The 18,307-nt window shown below is 50.5% G+C and overlaps 1 protein-coding gene across 1 annotated transcript in view; it reads right to left on the bottom strand.

Moving 5' to 3' along the window:
* LOC308459762 (SCO-spondin-like) overlaps positions 1–18,307 on the bottom strand; it is a 177,099-nt gene that overhangs the window by 1,302 nt on the left and 157,490 nt on the right. The window contains exons 98-112 of the mRNA XM_080975383.1: positions 17,748–18,008; positions 16,262–16,423; positions 14,702–14,818; positions 13,648–13,786; positions 12,652–12,854; positions 11,278–11,442; positions 10,381–10,508; positions 8,710–8,861; positions 6,485–6,531; positions 5,839–6,003; positions 5,068–5,276; positions 4,394–4,489; positions 3,410–3,470; positions 2,427–2,560; positions 741–891 (exon numbers count right to left, since the gene is read on the bottom strand). Of these exons, the coding sequence (XP_080831509.1) occupies positions 741–891; positions 2,427–2,560; positions 3,410–3,470; positions 4,394–4,489; positions 5,068–5,276; positions 5,839–6,003; positions 6,485–6,531; positions 8,710–8,861; positions 10,381–10,508; positions 11,278–11,442; positions 12,652–12,854; positions 13,648–13,786; positions 14,702–14,818; positions 16,262–16,423; positions 17,748–18,008 (2,190 nt within the window). The remainder of the gene's footprint in view (positions 1–740; positions 892–2,426; positions 2,561–3,409; positions 3,471–4,393; positions 4,490–5,067; positions 5,277–5,838; positions 6,004–6,484; positions 6,532–8,709; positions 8,862–10,380; positions 10,509–11,277; positions 11,443–12,651; positions 12,855–13,647; positions 13,787–14,701; positions 14,819–16,261; positions 16,424–17,747; positions 18,009–18,307) is intronic.

Raw genomic sequence — 18,307 nt, 5'->3', positions numbered from 1 at the left:
AAGTAATAGTCCTGCTCTAATTTGCCTTGGTCAGGCCACACTTTGAACACTATATCCAATTCTGGAAGCCACAATTTAAGAAGGATGTTGACTAGCTGGAAGGTGTGCAGAAGAGGGGGCAGCCAAGCCTTATGGGGGAATGGCTGAGGGAGCTGGGAATGTTTAGCCTGGAAAAGAGGAGACTCTGAAGAGATACGAGAGCCATCTTGAAAGGGCTGTCCAGCTTGTTTCCTTCTGCTCCAGAGGGTAGGACTCGAACCCATGGCTCCAAGTTGCAAAGAAGGAGATTCCGACTGAACTGTAAGAGCTGTGACGGTGGAGCAGTCTCTCTCGGGAAGGGGCTGGATTCTCCTTCCTTGGAGGTTTATAAACTGCCCATCTATCATGGCTGCTTTAGTTGAGATTCTTGCATGGCAGGGGGTTGGACTAGATGACCCTCAGGGTCCCTTCCAACTCCGCAATTCTACGATGTTACCTTTGTACAGGAGATTCCTTCCTGCGCCCACAAACCCCACCCTCTCCAGACAAGCAAGAGGCAAGACCAGATTTCAAGGATTTCACAGTCTGGCAAACAACCCAATTTTTTTTTTGGGGGGGTGTTCTTCCAGAGCAGGCCGATGGGGGACATTGTGTGGGATCAGAGGCCCAGACCCCGAGCCCTGGGGTCAGAGGCTCCCCACACCCCATTGCCTGTGGTCAATCGGAGCCCTTCCCGGCGCCCGCCTCTGGCCCGGGCTCACCTTGGCAGCTGCTGCACTCGCACTGGTGGATGACGGGCAAGACGACGGGCTCCGTCTCGCCCCCTTGGCACTGCAGGTTCAGGATGCGGACGGGGCTGACGGGGTCCAGGCGGTAACTGCAGCACTCGCACACGGTCTGCAGGTAGGGCTCCTGCGAGGGGCACCACGAGGGCAGGGGAGGAGAGAGATAAAAAACCCAAACAGGTGTATCAAAACACCATTGATGAGGCCCTACACTACTGAAGGTAAAGGGGCCCTTTCTATGTCCAGCTTTATATTGGCTCCCTCCAATATTGAAACTCCCCACATCTCTGAGGAGCACAGACCGGCCCACTGTCTCCTCCCCAATCCAGCTTCTCCAGGCAGTGAGTTCCAAAGATGCCAGGGAGGTGCCACCACCAAGAAGGCCCTGCTAGGCATCCCCACCAGGGCCGGATTGAGGTTTGATGAGGCCCTAAGCTGCTGAAGGTGACGGGGCCCTTTCTATGTCCAGCTGTCCTATGTCAGCAACAAACTGTTATTTTTTGTGTTGAATATATGCTATATTGTAGTTTATGGACCTAATAGGTATCTCAAGCCATTTGCACATAACCAAATACGTATTTTATCAAAGTAATTGTTGAACTGAAATACAATTAAGAAGAAGTATATTGATCGTGAAATACATGCCATGCCACCAGTCGATGCAGAAGGCAGGCACCCTATATAGAGAAAGGAGCAAACCAGTGATATTTGAGGGAGCAGGCGGGGGCCGTGACTTACATCATAGGAGCCTACACCACACAAAACACTGCTGCTGTATGTAGGTTTTATTTCATTTGTTTTATTTTATCTTATAGTTTGGAAATGTACATCCAATTGTTTCTTTTCCTTTAATTTTTTTTGGGGCCTCCCAGAGAGTGGGGCCCTAAGCTATAGCTTGTTCAGCTTATACGTAAATTTCAAGGAGAGTCTGCCTGGAGCCCAGGTCAGGAAGGGGCTGGTTTTTTTGGTGTTTTTTGGTTTTTTAATTTATTTATACATTTTCATTAGTTTTACAATCAATTTAACATTTCAAAATTCGGCTTCCTTCCCCCTCTTTCTGCGGTTCCTTACATTTATTTTTTAATATCTTCTGCGTATCTGAATTCATTTAACTTCCTCATTTAAATATCTACTGTAAATATATACTCTTATAAAACTTCAGGTTATTACAATAATCCGGCCAATGTTTTTATCTGTCTACAATTTATCTGTAAATATTCAATTAACCGTTTTCATTCTTCAAGGTACGGCAACCCTATCGCACAGAAGCTGTTGGAGGACTAAAAACGGACCCCCTTTGAAATGAAAATTCTCCCATCCAAAAATGTTATTATTACTTTCTATTTATTTATTAGAGTTATATACCACCCTTCATGCAACAACAACAACAACAATTTATTTATACCCTGCCCATCTGGCTGGGTTTCCCCCCAAAACTCAGACGTTTCCTTTAAAATGTAAAAATCCGCCTGGATGGGCATGTTTGCCCCCTAAAAGAGGACATGTCCTGGTTTTCCTAGGCATATGGCAACCCTACCGCTTGTGCAATATTGATAACCCCAATACACTGCGCGGACTGTGAGGGGCGAGGCCACTGGGTGACGCAGAGGGGGCTTCTGGAGAGGGCAGTGCCCCCGGTGCCTTGGCCTGGCGCCCACTTACCTCGGGGATGACGTTGGTGTGGGAGGGGCAGCGCCCCCGGCAGTAGCTCACCTCCACGCCAGCCAGGAAGCAGCTGCCCTTGGTGATGTTGCGGAGTTCTGTGTGGTGCTGGCAGTCGGGCTGAGGGTGATCTTCTGCAGGGGAAGAGGAGGGCAATGTGGCAGGCCAGCGGGCAAGGGGGGCACCTCCATGCGAGGGTCCCGGGGGGCCAGGCCTGGAGCTGATGGGGAGTTTGGGCCCAGCAAAAATCCAGGGGGGGCACAGGACAGGATTCCGCCCAAACCCCGACCCATGTCGGACAGAACGGTTTCTGTTTCCCGTTGGTTGGTTTGGTTCAAAACATTTACGCGCCACAGTTTACAAAAGAAGAATAACAAAAAAGCCAATAAGATTATAAATAAGGAAAGCTAACAATAGCAATTTAAGGCTTTTGGGAAGCTAAAATCACAACAGATTGGAAGTCAAAACATCTGGGTGGGATGGTCTGGACTCAAATGTTTTCGGCAGGCGCTGCGAAGGGCACAGGGAAGGCGCCTGCCTGGTGTCAAGAGGCAAGGAGTTCCAAAGGTGATGGTAAAGAACCTTAAAGCAGTTTACAGAACGAATAAAACCATTATCGGCAAAACGGTTCAAAGGAACTGTTTAGAACACTGGGAGGGATATGAAAGCAGCAGAAAAGGAAAACCAGATTAAAACACAACAACAGTCCGCAGGTCTGAGTAGGGTTCTCTGAACAAAAAATGTTTTCGGCAGTCTCCAAAAAGAGAATTGCCTGATGTCACTAGGCGGGGCGTTCCAAAGAGTGGGGCTGCCACAATTAAAGATGGCTTTGTTGCAAATGGGGATTCCCTGCTCTCCCCGCCTCGCCTGCCTGCCCACCCTGGATGCAGAAGCTCCTAGCCCAGGGCTGAAACCAAGACCCCAAAGGCACCGCCTAGAAAGGACCCTCTGGGGGCTCTCTCCCCCCTCGCAAGCCCACCTACCAGGCAGCTCCTTCCTGCACAGCGGGCAGCAGCTCTCGGCCTCCTGCACTTTCACTTCGCCCTGAGGAGAGAAGAATCACAGAAGGGACCCTAAGGGTCATCTAGTCCAACCCCCTGCAAAGTGGGAACCTTTTTGCCCAGTGTGGGACTCAAACCCACGGCCCTGAGATTAAGAGTCTCCCGCTCTGCCAACTGAGCTGTCCTGCAGGGCTGAGCTACAGGAACTCACTTTCAAATCCCTGCAGACCCCAGGCGCCTGAGCACATGCAAAGTGTCTTTCCCTACACCCTCGAGCAAGCTGCAACCCGGTCTCCCTGCTCCCCCACATATCCCAGGATGTGTTTCTGCCACTGCCCCCCCTCAGAGTTCTCATACTCCAACTGACCCTCATTGACCCCGCATTTTTGGTCCCCCCCCCTCCCAGTCCCCACGCAGAGCTTTTCCTACCGGAGGAAGGGCGATTGCCTGCGCTATCCTCATGCCCTCCACCTGAGAAAATCCCTTAACCCCAATTTTATTTTATTCTTCGGTAGATTCACAAAACATGCGCCAATTAATCAATTTCAGGCAAGCGCCAGTTCACCCTCCTTCCCAAGCTCAGCGGCGATGGCGGAAGAATTTGGGACATTCTGGGATCAAATCAGAAGCCCAGGTGGTTTTCGTAATTCCGGGACTGTCCCTGGAAAATCGGGACGCTTGGAGGGAATGGTAGATTGGCCTCCTCTGGCCTGATCCAGCAGACCCTCCAAATAATAATAATAATTTATTTATACCCCGCCCATCTGGCTGGGCTTCCCCAGCCACTCTGGGCGGCTTCCAACAAAATATTAAAATACAGTAATGTATTTTCTTTGTTATTTGTCTTACGTTGAGAGGAGGCGAGGGCAGGGCCCACATGCGGTGGCCCCTGAGTCTGTTTTTGGCCTGCAGGACAGAGGCTCCCCACCCGCCCTGTACAGCACGGGGTCCTTTAGGTGCAAATACCTCAAGGCAGGTGATCGGGGGACAGGTAGCCTCGCACACGGCCCTCCCGTTCAGGCAATGGCAAGTTTTGCAGCCCTCCTGCCACTCTGTGCCAGCCTGCGGAGGAGAGAAAGAAGGGGAGAGAGGGCTTCAGAGGGCCTGCAGAGTGCAACCGGTTTAGAAATTATTCTTATTAACATTGCCATCGTTAACATATCAATTTATATCCTGCTTTCCCCCCCAGATCGGGACTCACACAAATTAAAACGGCACAGGTCGAATGCAAAAAGGTACAGACGTACAAAAGATGGTCGTTAGAATGTCAGTTAAGAGAATTAAAATGATATAAATAAACAAATCTATTGAAAACAGGTACAGCACAGCACTATTTAAAAGTGCCTTCCTTTAAAAAAACCTAGCCTGCCAGAATAAAATAATCTTCGGCCAGTGGAAGGACAAGGAGGGAGCCAGTCTGGCTTCTCTAGGGAAAAGAGCTCCAAAGTTTGGAGCAGTCACTAAGAAAGCCCTGCAATAAGTCACAGAATTCTAGAGCTGCAAGAGACCCCCAGGGTCATCTAGTCCTTTGTGCCCACCAACGTGGAATGAGCAGGCTGAGGCCACAAAACTTTGTCTCGCCAAAGCCAGATACCTTTGCCCTCCCCCCAATCCAAAATGCCGCCACCGCTCACACTCACCGCGTAAATCTGGCCCCGATGCTGACACTCGCAGTGAGCGGCCAGGACGCAGTGCCCGCTCTTGTTCCGGTAGTGCCCCAGCTGGCACACGCAACCCTGCCCAGATCTTGGGGTGCAGTTCTGTGGGGGATCCTCGTAGATCTGGTGGCAGCCTCGCTCGCAGGGGGCGGGGGAATCGGTCCTGAGCCAGAGCTCGCCGGCAGGGCAGGCTGTGGGCAGGAGAGATACCAGTCAGAGTAGCCTTTGCCAACTAGGTGCCAGTATACCTGAAGGAGTGTCTCCACCCCCATCGCTCAGCCCGGACACTGAGGTCATCCTCCGAGGGCCTTCTGCTGGTTCCCTCACTGCAAGAAGCAAAGTTACAGGGAACCAGACAAACGGCCTTCTCGGTGGTGGCACCTACCCATCAGATGTCAAGGAAATAAACAACTATCTGACTTTTAGAAGACATATGAAGGCCGCCCTGTTTAGGGAAGTTCTTAAGGAATTTGATTGTGTTTTTAATATCCTGTTGGGAGCCTCCCAGAGTGGCTGGGATACAAATAATAAAATTATTATTATCAAACTCCCACCAGCACCGCCCAGCTCCCTTGACTGTTCCTCACAAGGTTTGGCTTCCAAGCCTTTTATCACTTCTGGTTCTGCTGCATTTCTGTTTCGGGAAGTTCCACTTAGGTACAAAACGCAAAAGGAGCGATTTTCTGCTCCTTCCCGATTCCCCAGGGGCAGGAGAATGATCCGCAGGGGCAAAGGAAAGCCACTGAGCCTCACCGCAGTCTGGGAGCGAACACGACATCCAGCGCTCAGAGGGTCCTTCGCACTCGGCACCGCCATAGAGGCGCAGCTGGCGGCGGTGGCGCCGGGACGTCCGTTGTCCGGAGCCACACGTCACGGAGCAGGGTGACCACGGGGCCCACTCTGACCAGACGCAGGGCACTGCGAGAAGGGGGAGAGGGTGAGCGAGTGCAGCTGGCAGAGGGCATCCTGGGAGGGCGTCGGATTGGGGCCCGGTGCTGTGTGGGGCAAGTGGTGGCTGGGAGGGGAGGGGAGAGAAGTGCCCAGGTAATTGCCCAAGAAGGGGGGCAAATATGGGTGTGGCACCCCTGCCCCTTTGCAGCTCAGTCCTGAAGCGGGAGATGCCAGAGTTCAGGGCAGAGCTCTCGCTTTTGAGAAGGGGTTTGGTTGGGGTTCAGGGATGGGAGGAATGAACTCTGCACGGGCTCAGAGGAAGCGTTGGCCGTCTCGTCCCAGGGCTGAGAACAGGAAGTTGGCAGGAAAACACAAGCCAAACACAGGCACCCCCGACCCCTTTGGCCCCCTTCCTGGTGCCGTGGGGCTGAAAGCAATGGGGCTGTAGGGGGCAGAAAGGGGGCAAGCTCTGCCTGGAGAGGGTCTGTGCCCCTTGGCAGCCTCTTACCATCGCAGTCCTCCTGGGTGCAGGTGAAGACCCCCCTCTGGCAGACACTGCGGAGCCAAACAAAAGGAGTCAGAAGGCAGCCAAGGGAGGTGCGGCGGGTTAACAGAGCCCAGGGCTGGGCGGGAGGAGACCCGGGTTCAAATCTCCACTGGGTGGCCTTCAGCCAGTCTTCCTCTCTCTGTCTAGCCTACTTCCTTCTCTCCCCCTCCCCTTTTTATGAAGATCACCCGCTCTGGGATCCCACAGCTAATTCTCCCCTGGTCTCCTCGCTGGCCCAAATAGGACTAACTTAGCCAGCTAGACCTGGTGATCATCTAACGTTTATTGGATGGATTTCCCCCCTAAATTGATTTTTGAATTCTGAATTTATTGTTATTCACGATTTATACTGTATTTTATGTTGTTTTTTCTTGCATCAATTAAGTGTTCTGAATTTGTTGTTAGCTGCCCTGAGCCCGGTTTTCTGAACTGGGAAGGGTGGGGTATAAATAAAAATGTATTATTTATTATTACTTTGCAGGGCTGTTGTGATGCTCAAATGCAGGAGTGGGAGAAATACACACACACACACACACACACACACACCCCGCCCCGAACGGCTTACGGGAGAGACAGGATATCAAAGTAGGTCATGGAAAGAGGCCCTCAAATCTGAAAGGCCGTCACAAGAAATATGGCGCAAGCTTGCTTTTCGCTGCTCCAGGAGAGGCAACCCAAACAATGGAGTCAAAGGACAATAAATGAGATTCCAACTGAACCTTGGAAAGAACTTTCTGGTGGTGGGAGCTATTTGACAGTGGAACGAACCACCGCTGAAGATGGCACACTCTCCTTCCTCAGATATTTCAAAGCAGAGGTCGGATGGCCACCTGTCAGGGATTCTCCCGCTGTGATTCCTGCATCATGGGCGGCTGGACTAGAGAACCTTTGGGGGATCCCTTCTAAATCTACGATTCTATGATTCCTCCTGCAGCCCAGGGTGGATGGATGGGGAGAGGAGCCCCCTGTGTGATGGCCTGCGATTCGGACTCAGATGCTGAACCTGAGGAATCCCAGCCTGCACAGGATTCCCCGCCTCCAGAACCAGCTGAGCCGGGGCTGGGGCTTGAGCCTGAAGGGTCCTCACCTGTGCTGGATCCTCAGGTGCAGGCACCAGCTGAGTCTGCTCTGGCTCCGGAGGTGATGGAGGACCCACTGCCTGCAGGTGCTCCACTCTCAGCCCCGTCAGAGGAAGCTGAGGTTGCCTCTGGGTCCGGGAACCCTCCAGCCTCTCCTGAGCTGCAGAGGCTCAGGGCAGAGAGGCGGAGGGAACTAGGTTCCCGCAGGAGGAGTGCTTGCCTCCAGGCCAGGAGAGGCGAGTCACCTGAGGATCGGGGCTGCCCTATGGCTTGGGGCAGATAAAAGCCGGCCAGCCCCAGTCCCAAGTTGCGGGAGCAACGTTGTTGGTTGCTAGTTCCTGCCTGAGCTCCTGACCCGCCCTGGGTCCCTGCTTGCAAGCCTGTTCCTGACTTCACCCGACTCCCTGCCCTGCACCCAGCTGCAGCTACTACGGACTGCCTCCACGTTGCACCTTTGACCACGGACCGGACTTGGACCTCGCCTCTCGGGTAACCCACGGGACCAGCACACCCTGAATAGGAAGGACCTTACGCGGCGTCGCCTGCTCTAAGTCAAGAACACCCTGCCCTACAATTTCCGCAGCTGGAACAGGACCCAGGAGTCCTGGCTCAAAGAGACTAAGAGAAAAAGACAACAGTGACTTTGAAAAAGAATGGGAACCATTTATATTATACTTGCGGAAACAAAGAAAGTCTATAGACTTGATGGCAGGATTTAAATAAACATTCACATCATTAGCATTAGAAAATGTGTGGAAGATAGAGAAACAGGATGGTGTATTTTCTTTTTATGTTTTAAGGTTTGATGTTGTTGTATAAATATGTTACTGGTATTGTTTTCTTTTAGGAAATAGCAAAGCGGGTGAAAATAGAACCAAACCAGAAACGGAAGTTGGGGGAAGCCCAGAAGGGGGGGGGGGAGGGAGGGAGGAATGTATAGTAAATGTTATGGATATGAAATGTATGTAATGAATGAAAAAGGAAAGCGAATAATTTTTTTTTTAAAAAAAGCTTCTGTGCTGCAATGGGCAGCGTCGTCTGGTTGTCTCTTTTGCCCCCCAAAGTGACTATTTCAGAGATCCTGCCCACCGCCCAGCCCAGGCTCACCAGCTGTTGCACTCGTGGCGAATGACGCTGCCTGGCGGATGCTCCTGTCCCTGTTCTTCTTGGGAAATGTTGGCAGCCCAGGGCATGGTGGGCACCGAGCCCAGCTGGCAGCGGCATCCTTCTGGGGGGACGCAGCCCCCGTCCTGCATCACCTGTGGGCCCAGAGGAGGCTCAGCGTCAGCAGGTGCGCTGCCGTGGGGCAAGGGAACCCCCCTCCCTGCTTTGTGGCTGGCTGGCCCCCCGGGGAGAAGAGACTGGGCCGGGCACAGATGCCCTCCTGGGAAGGGGCTCTCGGCTCAAAAGTGCGGGAAATTGCAGTCAGATAGCAAGTTTAGAGGGACGCGGGTGGCGCTGTGGGTTAAACCACAGAGCCTAGGGCTTGCCGATCAGAAGGTCGGCGGTTCAAATCCCCGCGACGGGGTGAGCTCCCGTTGCTCGGTCCCTGCTCCTGCCAACCTAGCAGTTCGAAAGCACGTCAAAGTGCAAGTAGATAAATAGGTACCGCTCCGGCAGGAAGGTAAACAGCGTTTACGTGCGCTGCTCTGGTTCGCCAGAAGCGGCTTAGTCATGCTGGCCACATGACCCAGAAGCTGTACGCCGGCTCCCTCAACCAATAAAGCGAGAAGAGCGCCACAACCCCAGAGTCAGTCACGACTGGACCTAATGGTCAGGGGTCGCTTTACCTTTACCTTAGCAAGTTTAGGGCTCATTAATGCACAAAGGGGTGAATGTCAACTTTGCCATCGTTTTTCTTTTTTTTTACTTTTCAAATTTATACATTTCTTTAGTTTTACAATCAATCTGGCATTCCAAAATTCGGCTGCCTTTGCCCTCTTTCTGCAGTTCCTTAAATTTATTTTTTAATATCTTCTGCATATCCAAGTTCACTTAACGTGCTCATTTAATTACCTACTGTAAATATATACTCTTATGAAACTGCAGGTTATTACAATAATCCTGCTAATGTTTTTATCTGTTGACAATTTATCTGTAAACAATCCATAAACCATCTCCATTCTTTTATAAAAAGTTTGTTATCTCGATTTCTTATTCTTCCAGTGAGTTTTGCCATTTCTGCATATTCCTTAAGTTTTTTGTATCCATTCTTCCTTTACTGAGACTTCTGCTTCTTTCCATTTTGGGGCAAGAAACATTCTTGCCGCTGTAGTAGCAGCCATAAATAAATTTCTATACAATTTAGGTAGTTATGTCCCTATAATTCCCAAAAGAAAAGCTTCTGGGTTTTTAAAAAAAATAAAAGTTATTTTGAGCATCCTTTTCAATTCATAATATATCATTTCCCATACTCTTTTTTCAATGCTCACTGGGGCACTTTGAGCATATTACACTGATCCTATACAATTCTATACAATTTAGGTAGTTCTGTCCCTGTAATTCCTAAAACTTTGCCATCTCAGCAGAGTCCAATAATTTTAACAACCATTTCTCTGCCGAATTAACATTATTGCCATTTTGTGTGTCTCGAGGGCTGGGCTGCGGCTCAGTGGCAGAACATCCGCTTGGCATGGCAGAGGTTCCTGGGCTCAACCCTCAATGGCAGTTCCAGAAAGACCCCTGCCCTAAACCCTACAGAGTGGCTGCCAGCCAGTGCAGGCAACACCAGCCTAGGTAGACAGATAGGGCAGCTTTGGGTGCTCTGAGCTCACTCACCTGTCCGGGAGGGCAGGCGCAGCCCGGCTGGCATTCCTCACGGAGGCACTGGGTGTGAGGGCGCAGGTCGGAGCAGGACCGTGGGCAGGCGTTGGCGCAGTCGCTGTAGACTTGGTATCCTGGGCATTCTGGCACAGAGAGGAGGAACGACGTAAAAGGCAGTGTTGCATAGTGGTTAGAGTGGGGGGGGGGTCCAGCAAACTTTTTCAGCAGGGGGCCGGTCCACTGTCCCTCAAACCTTGGGGGGGGGGGACAGACTATATTTGGGGGGGGGGAATGAATGAATTCCTATGTCCCACAAATAACCCAAAGATGCATAATTTGTTGCATCCAATAGAATAGAATAGCAGAAGATTCTCAGGTAAGATGTGCCAAATTAAATATCCGAATCCCCTTTGCAGTTGACCGCAATTTTGTCTACTTCTCTGCCTGGCCTGCCTTGCAGGGTCGTTGTTCTTAGGATGAAATGAGGAGGTGGGATAACCTTGAGCTCCTTGGTGGGATATAGGTAAAGGGACCCCTGACCATTAGGTCTAGTCATGGCCAACTCTGGGGTTGTGGCGCTCATCTCGCTTTATTGGCTGAGGGAGCCGGCATAAAGCTTCCGGGTCATGTGGCCAGCATGACTAAGCCGCTTCTGGCCAACCAGAGCAGCGCACGGAAACGCCGTTTACCTTCCCGCCGGAGCAGTACCTATTGATCTACTTGCACTTTGATGTGCTTTTGAACTGCTAGGTTGGCAGGAGCAGGGACAGAGCAATGGGAGCTCACCCTGTTGCGGGGATTCGAACCGCCGACCTTCTGATGGGATATAAATGTATGCATAAACAGGGAGTCTTTGGTCCCCGGCTGCCGCTGAGCCGGCCCTGCCTTTGGGCGGCTTTTGGGGGGTCTCACCTGGTGTGCAGTTCTGCGTGTTGCAGGCATGGTGCTGCAGGAGGGGGTCGGCGCAGGGTTCCTCCAGCGGTGGGGAGAGGAGGCTGCGGTTCCTCTCAGACTCGCCTCCTCCGCAGGTGGCGCTGCAAGGGCTCCAGGCCGACCACTCGCTCAGCAGGCAGGCGGCTGCACAAGGAAAGGGGGGTATCAATGGCAGCACTGGAATCTCCCTCCTGCGCCTGCCGGCCCGTGCTCAGGGAGGGATGCTCCAGCTCAGGGCTCAGCAACCTTTTCAGCAGGGGGCCGGTCCACCGTATCTCAGACCTTGTGGGGGCCGGAGTATATTGGGGGGGGGGGGACTGAAGGAATTCCTATGCCCCACAAACCCAGAGATGCATTTTAAATCAAAGCACACATTCTACTCATGTAAAAACACGCTGATTCCTGGACTGTCCACGGGCCGGATTTAGAAGGCGATTGGGCCGCATCCAGCTCCTGGGCCTTAGGTTGCCTGCCCCTGCTCCAGCTGGTAGAACCAGAGGCGGGGGGAGATTCAAAAGCTGGGGGCCACACAAAGGCTGTATCAGCCCTCACAATATTTCAATCAATACAAAATCAAACCATAAAATTATAATTGCATTATAAATTATACTGATATATCATATATATTAAAATTATATTTAATCAACGTAATGAGTGGAATAATAATGCTAAAGTAAATATATACATAAATAAATGTATATGTAAAGACACGCAAGACTGTGTAACGCCATAAAAGTACCGTCTATCACCTACAAAGTGACACGTCCATCACTTTCAGTGGGTCTACTCTGAATACAATGAGCATCAGATACAACTCGTTAATAAGGCTTCTTATTTTGATCCTGCCCATCTGCACATAGGAGTTAAGGGTGGAAAATCACAAAGTATCGCAACTCACAACAGGGGGGAAAACAAACAAACTGCTGTTCCCTGGATGAGAGTTGACTGTTCTAGGATATAAATCCCCTCTGCAAGTTTATGGATATGGATTTATTAAATACGGATGAAAAGTCATCACACCAGCGGCTGCTAAAACAAAGGATTAAGATCGGAATTGTGGAATTCGGACTAATTAAGCGAACTGGAGCAGGACCAAGGATTAACATCAACTCCAGATAACCGGAATATGGGAAGTCACCCAAAAACGTTGAATTCGGAACTGATTAACTGGCTTTTTTTATTGTATTGTGATTTGGCACGATTTGGCATTGTATTAATGTGGCCTCCACTAGATTGTTATTAATAAAAAATTAATAAAAATGAATGAGAGAGAGAGAGAGAGTTGGCTGTGTTGGCAGGGCCCAGGGGTAGGGGCACCCGCTTGCCCTGACGCCAGGAGGCTGGCAGACTCACCCTCGCAGGGCTGTGGGCTGCACTGGGCTGCTTCCTCCATGGCATCGGCGGCGCAGGGGGCTCCCGCAGGGCTCTCGTGGCACTGCCGGTGCCGCAGGGTGCTGCCCCCACCGCAGCTGGCAGAACAGGGGCTCCACGCGGACCATTCCCCGTAGGACGGGCACTCCTTCTCAGGACACAAGAAGGTGCCGTTGGCACAGGTGCTACAAAGGGAAGGAAGAGACAGGAACCCCAAATTACTAGGACCTGAGCACCTTGGGACCGGCTGACCTGCGAGATGCCTTACTGTGCATGCGCCCGCCCATCATCCAGCCATCGCTTCGTCTGCAAGCCACTTTCTCAGACAAAAACCAAGCTCAAAGCAGCTCAGGAAACAGAAAGGCCGTTCAAATTCAGGCACCGCAAGAGCATTTCGCGGCGAAAAGCACAAGGGCAAGAGCGGCAACACACAAAACAACGAGAACGTTTCTGTGCCGTAAATGCATGGAACAAGATCACAGTCACAAAGCCCAGCAGCCGGAAAGGCAAGGGAGAACGGCAGCTCCACTGGGATCCCAGAAAAACCTCTTCCACAACATTGCCCTCTCGACTCTTCAAGAAACCAAAGCGAGAGACTTTTCCATACAGTGTGGGGGAAATTTGTGGACTATTTGAAGAATTATCGTAAACAACTTAAATCGTTAGCAGGGTTGATGTAAAAACATGTGGCAAAAATAAGTTAAAGGGAATATAAAAGGAAAAATTAGTAAACAGGTTTGAACAGTGGTAAAAGATATAACATATGTAATCACAGAAAGTGGGGACAGGAGTTGATTTGAAGATATGCTTGACTGTGTAAATGTTTTCTTTGTTAAAATATTTGTAAAATGGAAAGTAAAATGGGGGGGGGGGGAGTTTGCGACTTGATTTAAATTAGAACATTTAAGAAGTTAAATTCTCCAAGGTTTCCTGGCCAGGGAATGTGACCCCTTCCGCCCCCCCAATTTGACCCCTTACCAGTTGTGGCAATCCAGCTCCACCGTCTGGCCTGGCATGACCTCCAGGGTGATGTTGGCCGTGGGGAGTCCACAGCGGCAAGCCGGGATCGGAACGCAGGCCCCGTCCTGGAGGAGCTGTCCGTCAGGACACCGGCATCCTGGGTGCGGAGGGGAGGGAGGGAGAGGAGGATGAGGAACTGGCCGGGCGAGAGAGGGGCGTTTCTTCTGCCCCTTTGGAGGAGGGCAGTTTGGGTTCTGACACGAAGGGTGTGGATGAGGCCGTGAACAGAGGGAATTCCAAAACACAAAAGGTACCTCCCACTTCTTCATGTATCTCACAGTTACTCTATGGAACTCATGGCCACAAGAAGCTGGGAATGTGGCTCTAGCAAGAATATGGACTTTGGGATGAATTAAAGGAGTGCAGGCTCCTCCCAGCCAAAGATGCACAGTCTCTTAAGAGTGGCAGTCAAAACGATTGGGATGATGGAGCAATGCCCCTATGAAGAACGGTTGCAGCATTTGGGGCTTTTCAATGAAAATGATGTAAAAACAAATTGTTCAAAATGCAGGTAGTAAAAAACGGAAGGAAGGAGAAGCCCAGTACTATTAAATGCCATTTCCTTAAAGGCTGCATTTTAATGTTGTATTTTAATCTTGTTTTTTAAGTTGTATTTCAATCAACTTGTTTTTATTATTGGTTGTTAGCTGCCCTGAGCCCGGCCTTGGCTGGGGAGGGCGGGGTATAAATAAAAATTATTATTATTATTATTATTATTATTATTATTAAAAAACCCAAGCACACACACACACACATAGCTCAATTGGTAGAGCATGTGGCGCTTAATCTCAAGGGTGAGGGTTTGACCCCCACGTTGGGCAAAAGATTCCTGCATTGCAGGAGGTCGGAATAGATCAGGGGTTGGACTACGTGACCCTCGTGGTCCCTTCCATCTCTACAATTCTATGAAAAAATATTCACCTGTCAGCGGAAGGGCAACAAGGAGGGAACCAGTTTGAGACAAAATCCAGGACTGGGCAGGGCTGGAGGGGGGCAGAAGGAGGGGCGTTACCTTGCTTGCAGTCGCCATGTAGACACTCCACATGCTCCCAGAGGTCTGTGCAGGTGCGAGGGCAGCTGTTGGCGCAGGACGGGGCCCAAACTTTGCCCCGATCTTCACACTCCTCTCCTGGGGGAAGAGAAGAAGAACAGCCCCCGGGACCATGAGAAAGTGGCACTTCTGGGTGAATCTTTTAGACTTGGGAACTCCCTGCCTCTTGACATCAACAGGCACCTTTGCTGTACAGTGGGACCTCGGTCTCCGAACGTAATCCGTTCCAGAAGACCATTTGAGCTCTGAAACGTTCAAAAACCAAGGTGCAAAGGGCGGTCTGCAAATTCAATTGAGAAAATTGAGAAAAATAACATACACAGTCAGCGGAAGCCGTTCGACTTCCAAGGCGTGTTTCAAAATGGAAGCATTTACTTCCGGGTTTACGGCATTCGAAAACCAAAACGTTCGTCAACGGAGACATTCAAAAACCGAGGAACCACTGTACTCTTTGCAGCACCTGCTGAAAACGTTCTTGTTTAGATGGGCCAAACTTGATGCTTAGAAAGTTGGTGTGAATTTTAGCCCGTCTTGGTATTTTCATTTTTTTGGGATATGTTTTAAAGTATTGCAATTTTTTCTTGCTCATACTGTTGTTATCTTTTTGCAAACCACTTTTTTCTTTCTAAACAACCAGGTGGCCTGGGAATCTTATGAAGTAAGTAAATAAGTGAGTTTCAGATTCGTTTCTGATTGTGTCCACACCAGGCGTGTCGAGGTCTAGATTCCTGGATAAATGACAAAGGGAGGAGAGAACCATCAATGGCTACTAGCCCTGGCCCCGCGGTTGGGAGGCAGCAACACTTCCGGAAACCGAAGGAGGAGAAAGAGCTTTCACGCTTGAGTCCTGCTTTTGTGTTTCCCACAATAGGGCACCTTCAGGGTTGGCAAAACACCAGCGCAGGATCAGGTCTTCTGCCTAAAGCCATGGAGAGCTGCTGCGGGTCAGTGCAGATAATACTGATCTAGATGGACCAAGGGTCTGACTGTTAGAATTCCTGCTCCATGATTGCAGTCATGGGATTCTTGTCTTTCACATGACGGTATATGTTTTGACTCCACAAAGCGGGAAGTGACAGAGACAGGATGTTTGTGTTCCTGTGTTCCGTGAAGTGGGACTATTGTCCTTTGTCCTTTTGCTCTTTGCTCTCTGATGCTAGAGAAAGAGGGAGCCATTTTGCAGTGCTCCGTGTGTGTGTTTATATGTAAATAAAGTAGATTAGCCAAAATGCTGAGTTGCTGAGGTCTGTTACGCATGATGCGCAAACTCTGCGGACCCCTAAGTGTGCCGGTGTCTGTTGGCGTCGGTCGCTGTGATGTTCGGGCAGAAGAAAGCTTTTGAAGCTCCCGAACGATTGACCAGGAGGGAGGGAACATGCCAGTTGGGCATGTGTCTCTGCCAGGGTCCTACTCGAGAGTAGGATGAGCTCCTGACACTGACTTGGTTCAAGGCAGCAGTTTCCTCCGTTTCCCAGCCTTTTGGGGATTTGCTCACCCCCTTCCCAGTTGGAGGGAACATACCTGGGCAGGCGGCCGTGTTGCAGCTCTCGGACTGGGACCACGCCCCGTGGCACCGGGTCTCTCCTGATGGGTGACGGGCATAGCGCTGGCGTGTGCGGAACCCCCCGCTACAGGGCACACGGCAGGGGCTCCAGGAGGTCCAAACGCTCCACAGGCAGAAGTCTGGAAGGGAGAGGAGGAGCTGCAGATAGTGGCCTTGCGGGGGGGGGGCGGGACTGTCTCAGCCGCCTCCGCTGCTGCCCTCCCCCACCAAAAACCCCTCTCCCACATTAAGGACCATGAAAATGCAGATTTCTCTACTCCTGGACCCATACAGGCGTTTGGGGATCTGAAGGAGCGTCTTCACCCCCATTGCTCAGCCCAGACACTGAGGTCCAGCGCCGAGGGCCTTCTGGCGGTTCCCTCCCTGCAAGAAGTGAAGATACAGGGAACCAGGCACAGGGCCTTCTCGGTGGTGGCACCCGCCCTGTGGAACACCCTCCCATCAGATGTCAAGGATATAAACAACCATCTTAGGAGTCAGCAAACTTTTTCAGCAGGGGGCCGGTCCACTGTCCCTCAGACCTTGTGGGGGGGGCTGGACTATATTTTGGAGAAGAAGGGAAAAAAATGAATGAATTCCTATGCTCCACAAATAACCCAGAGATGCATTTTAAATAAAAGCACACAATCTACTCATGTAAAAACATGCTGATTCCTGGACTGTCTGCAGGCCAGATTTAGAAGGCAATTGGGCCAGATCCGGCCCCCGGGTCTTAGTTTGCCTACCATGAACTATCTGACTTTTAGAGGACATCTGAAGGCAGCCCTGTTTAGGGAAGTTTTTAATGTTTGATGTTTTATTGTGCTTTTAATATTCTGTTGGGAGCCGCCCAGAGTGGTCGGGTTTAAATAAAAAATATATTATTATTATTATTATTAACTCCTCCCAGTCAGCACAGCTGATGGGATTTGTGGTCCAAAACATCTTGGGAGCTCAGTGTTGCCTTGATTCAGGGCGCTAGACATGACAAAGAGCTATTTTATATATTGATTAAAAAAACCCCAATCGTTTTATTATTTATACCCGCCCATCTGGCTGGGTTGCCCCAGTCACCCTGGGCGGCTTCTGACAAACATGAAAATGTAATAAAACATAACAATCTAATCCAATGCAAAAAAAGTCGCAATGACTTTAATGATAATACCATTTGAACCCCTCCTGTGAAATATGCTGCCATTTGGAATTATTAGTAGCTTCTCAGCTTTGCGAGAACGGCACAAGGCCATATCCTGACTTTTATGAACAAAGCAATATTTTTAAAAATGTTGTTACCGCTCAACCTGAATAAGAAATGTTTCTTCAAGGGTGTGTGAATGAAACGCCTCTCCTACATGCGTGCTTGGTTTTCAGTTTGATTCAGTTGCAATTGTTTTTTATTTTTTGTTCTTGAATGTTATTTTGTACAAGTGAATTTTTTTTATTAAAAAAAACCAAGCAGAAAACCTTCGCAAATGTGAGGATCCGGGCAAAGGCGTTCCTGATCCAGCTCTGCGGAGCACAGGGTGGCCAGTCCTGTCCAGCTTCTGCCCGTCTGAGGGTCCAGGCAGAGTCGGAAGCGGTGCTGGACGGACACCAGAGCAGGCCAGGGGTCTCCTTCTGCAGGGGACCAGCTGAGGGTGGAGACCACGCTGGGGCCGAGGGCCACGAGAGGCAGGCAAGAGGAGCAGGACGTCCACTCCGACCAGGCGCTGACTGGAAGCAGACCTGAGGGGGGAAAGGAATCCGAGAATGGTAGAGTTGGAAGGGACCCCAAGGGTCATCTAGACCAACCCCCTGAAATTCAGGAATCACAGCTAAAGGATCACTGACACATGGCCACCCAACCTCTGCTATAAAATCTCCAAGAAAGGAGAGTCCATAATCTTCTGAGGGAAACCACTCCACTGTCAAACACCTCTTGATGTTGAGTCACAATCTCCTTTCTTATAACTTGAAGACATTGGTTCGAGTCCTACCCTCTGGAGCAGGAGAAAAGAAGCTTGTTCCATATTCCAGGTGAAAGC

Source organism: Podarcis pityusensis (assembly GCF_964106645.2).
Source record: "Podarcis pityusensis genome assembly, chromosome: 12".
Lineage (NCBI taxonomy): Eukaryota > Metazoa > Chordata > Lepidosauria > Squamata > Lacertidae > Podarcis > Podarcis pityusensis.
The sequence above is the reverse complement of the archived record's forward strand: the minus strand, read 5'-3'. Positions and strand labels throughout refer to the sequence as shown.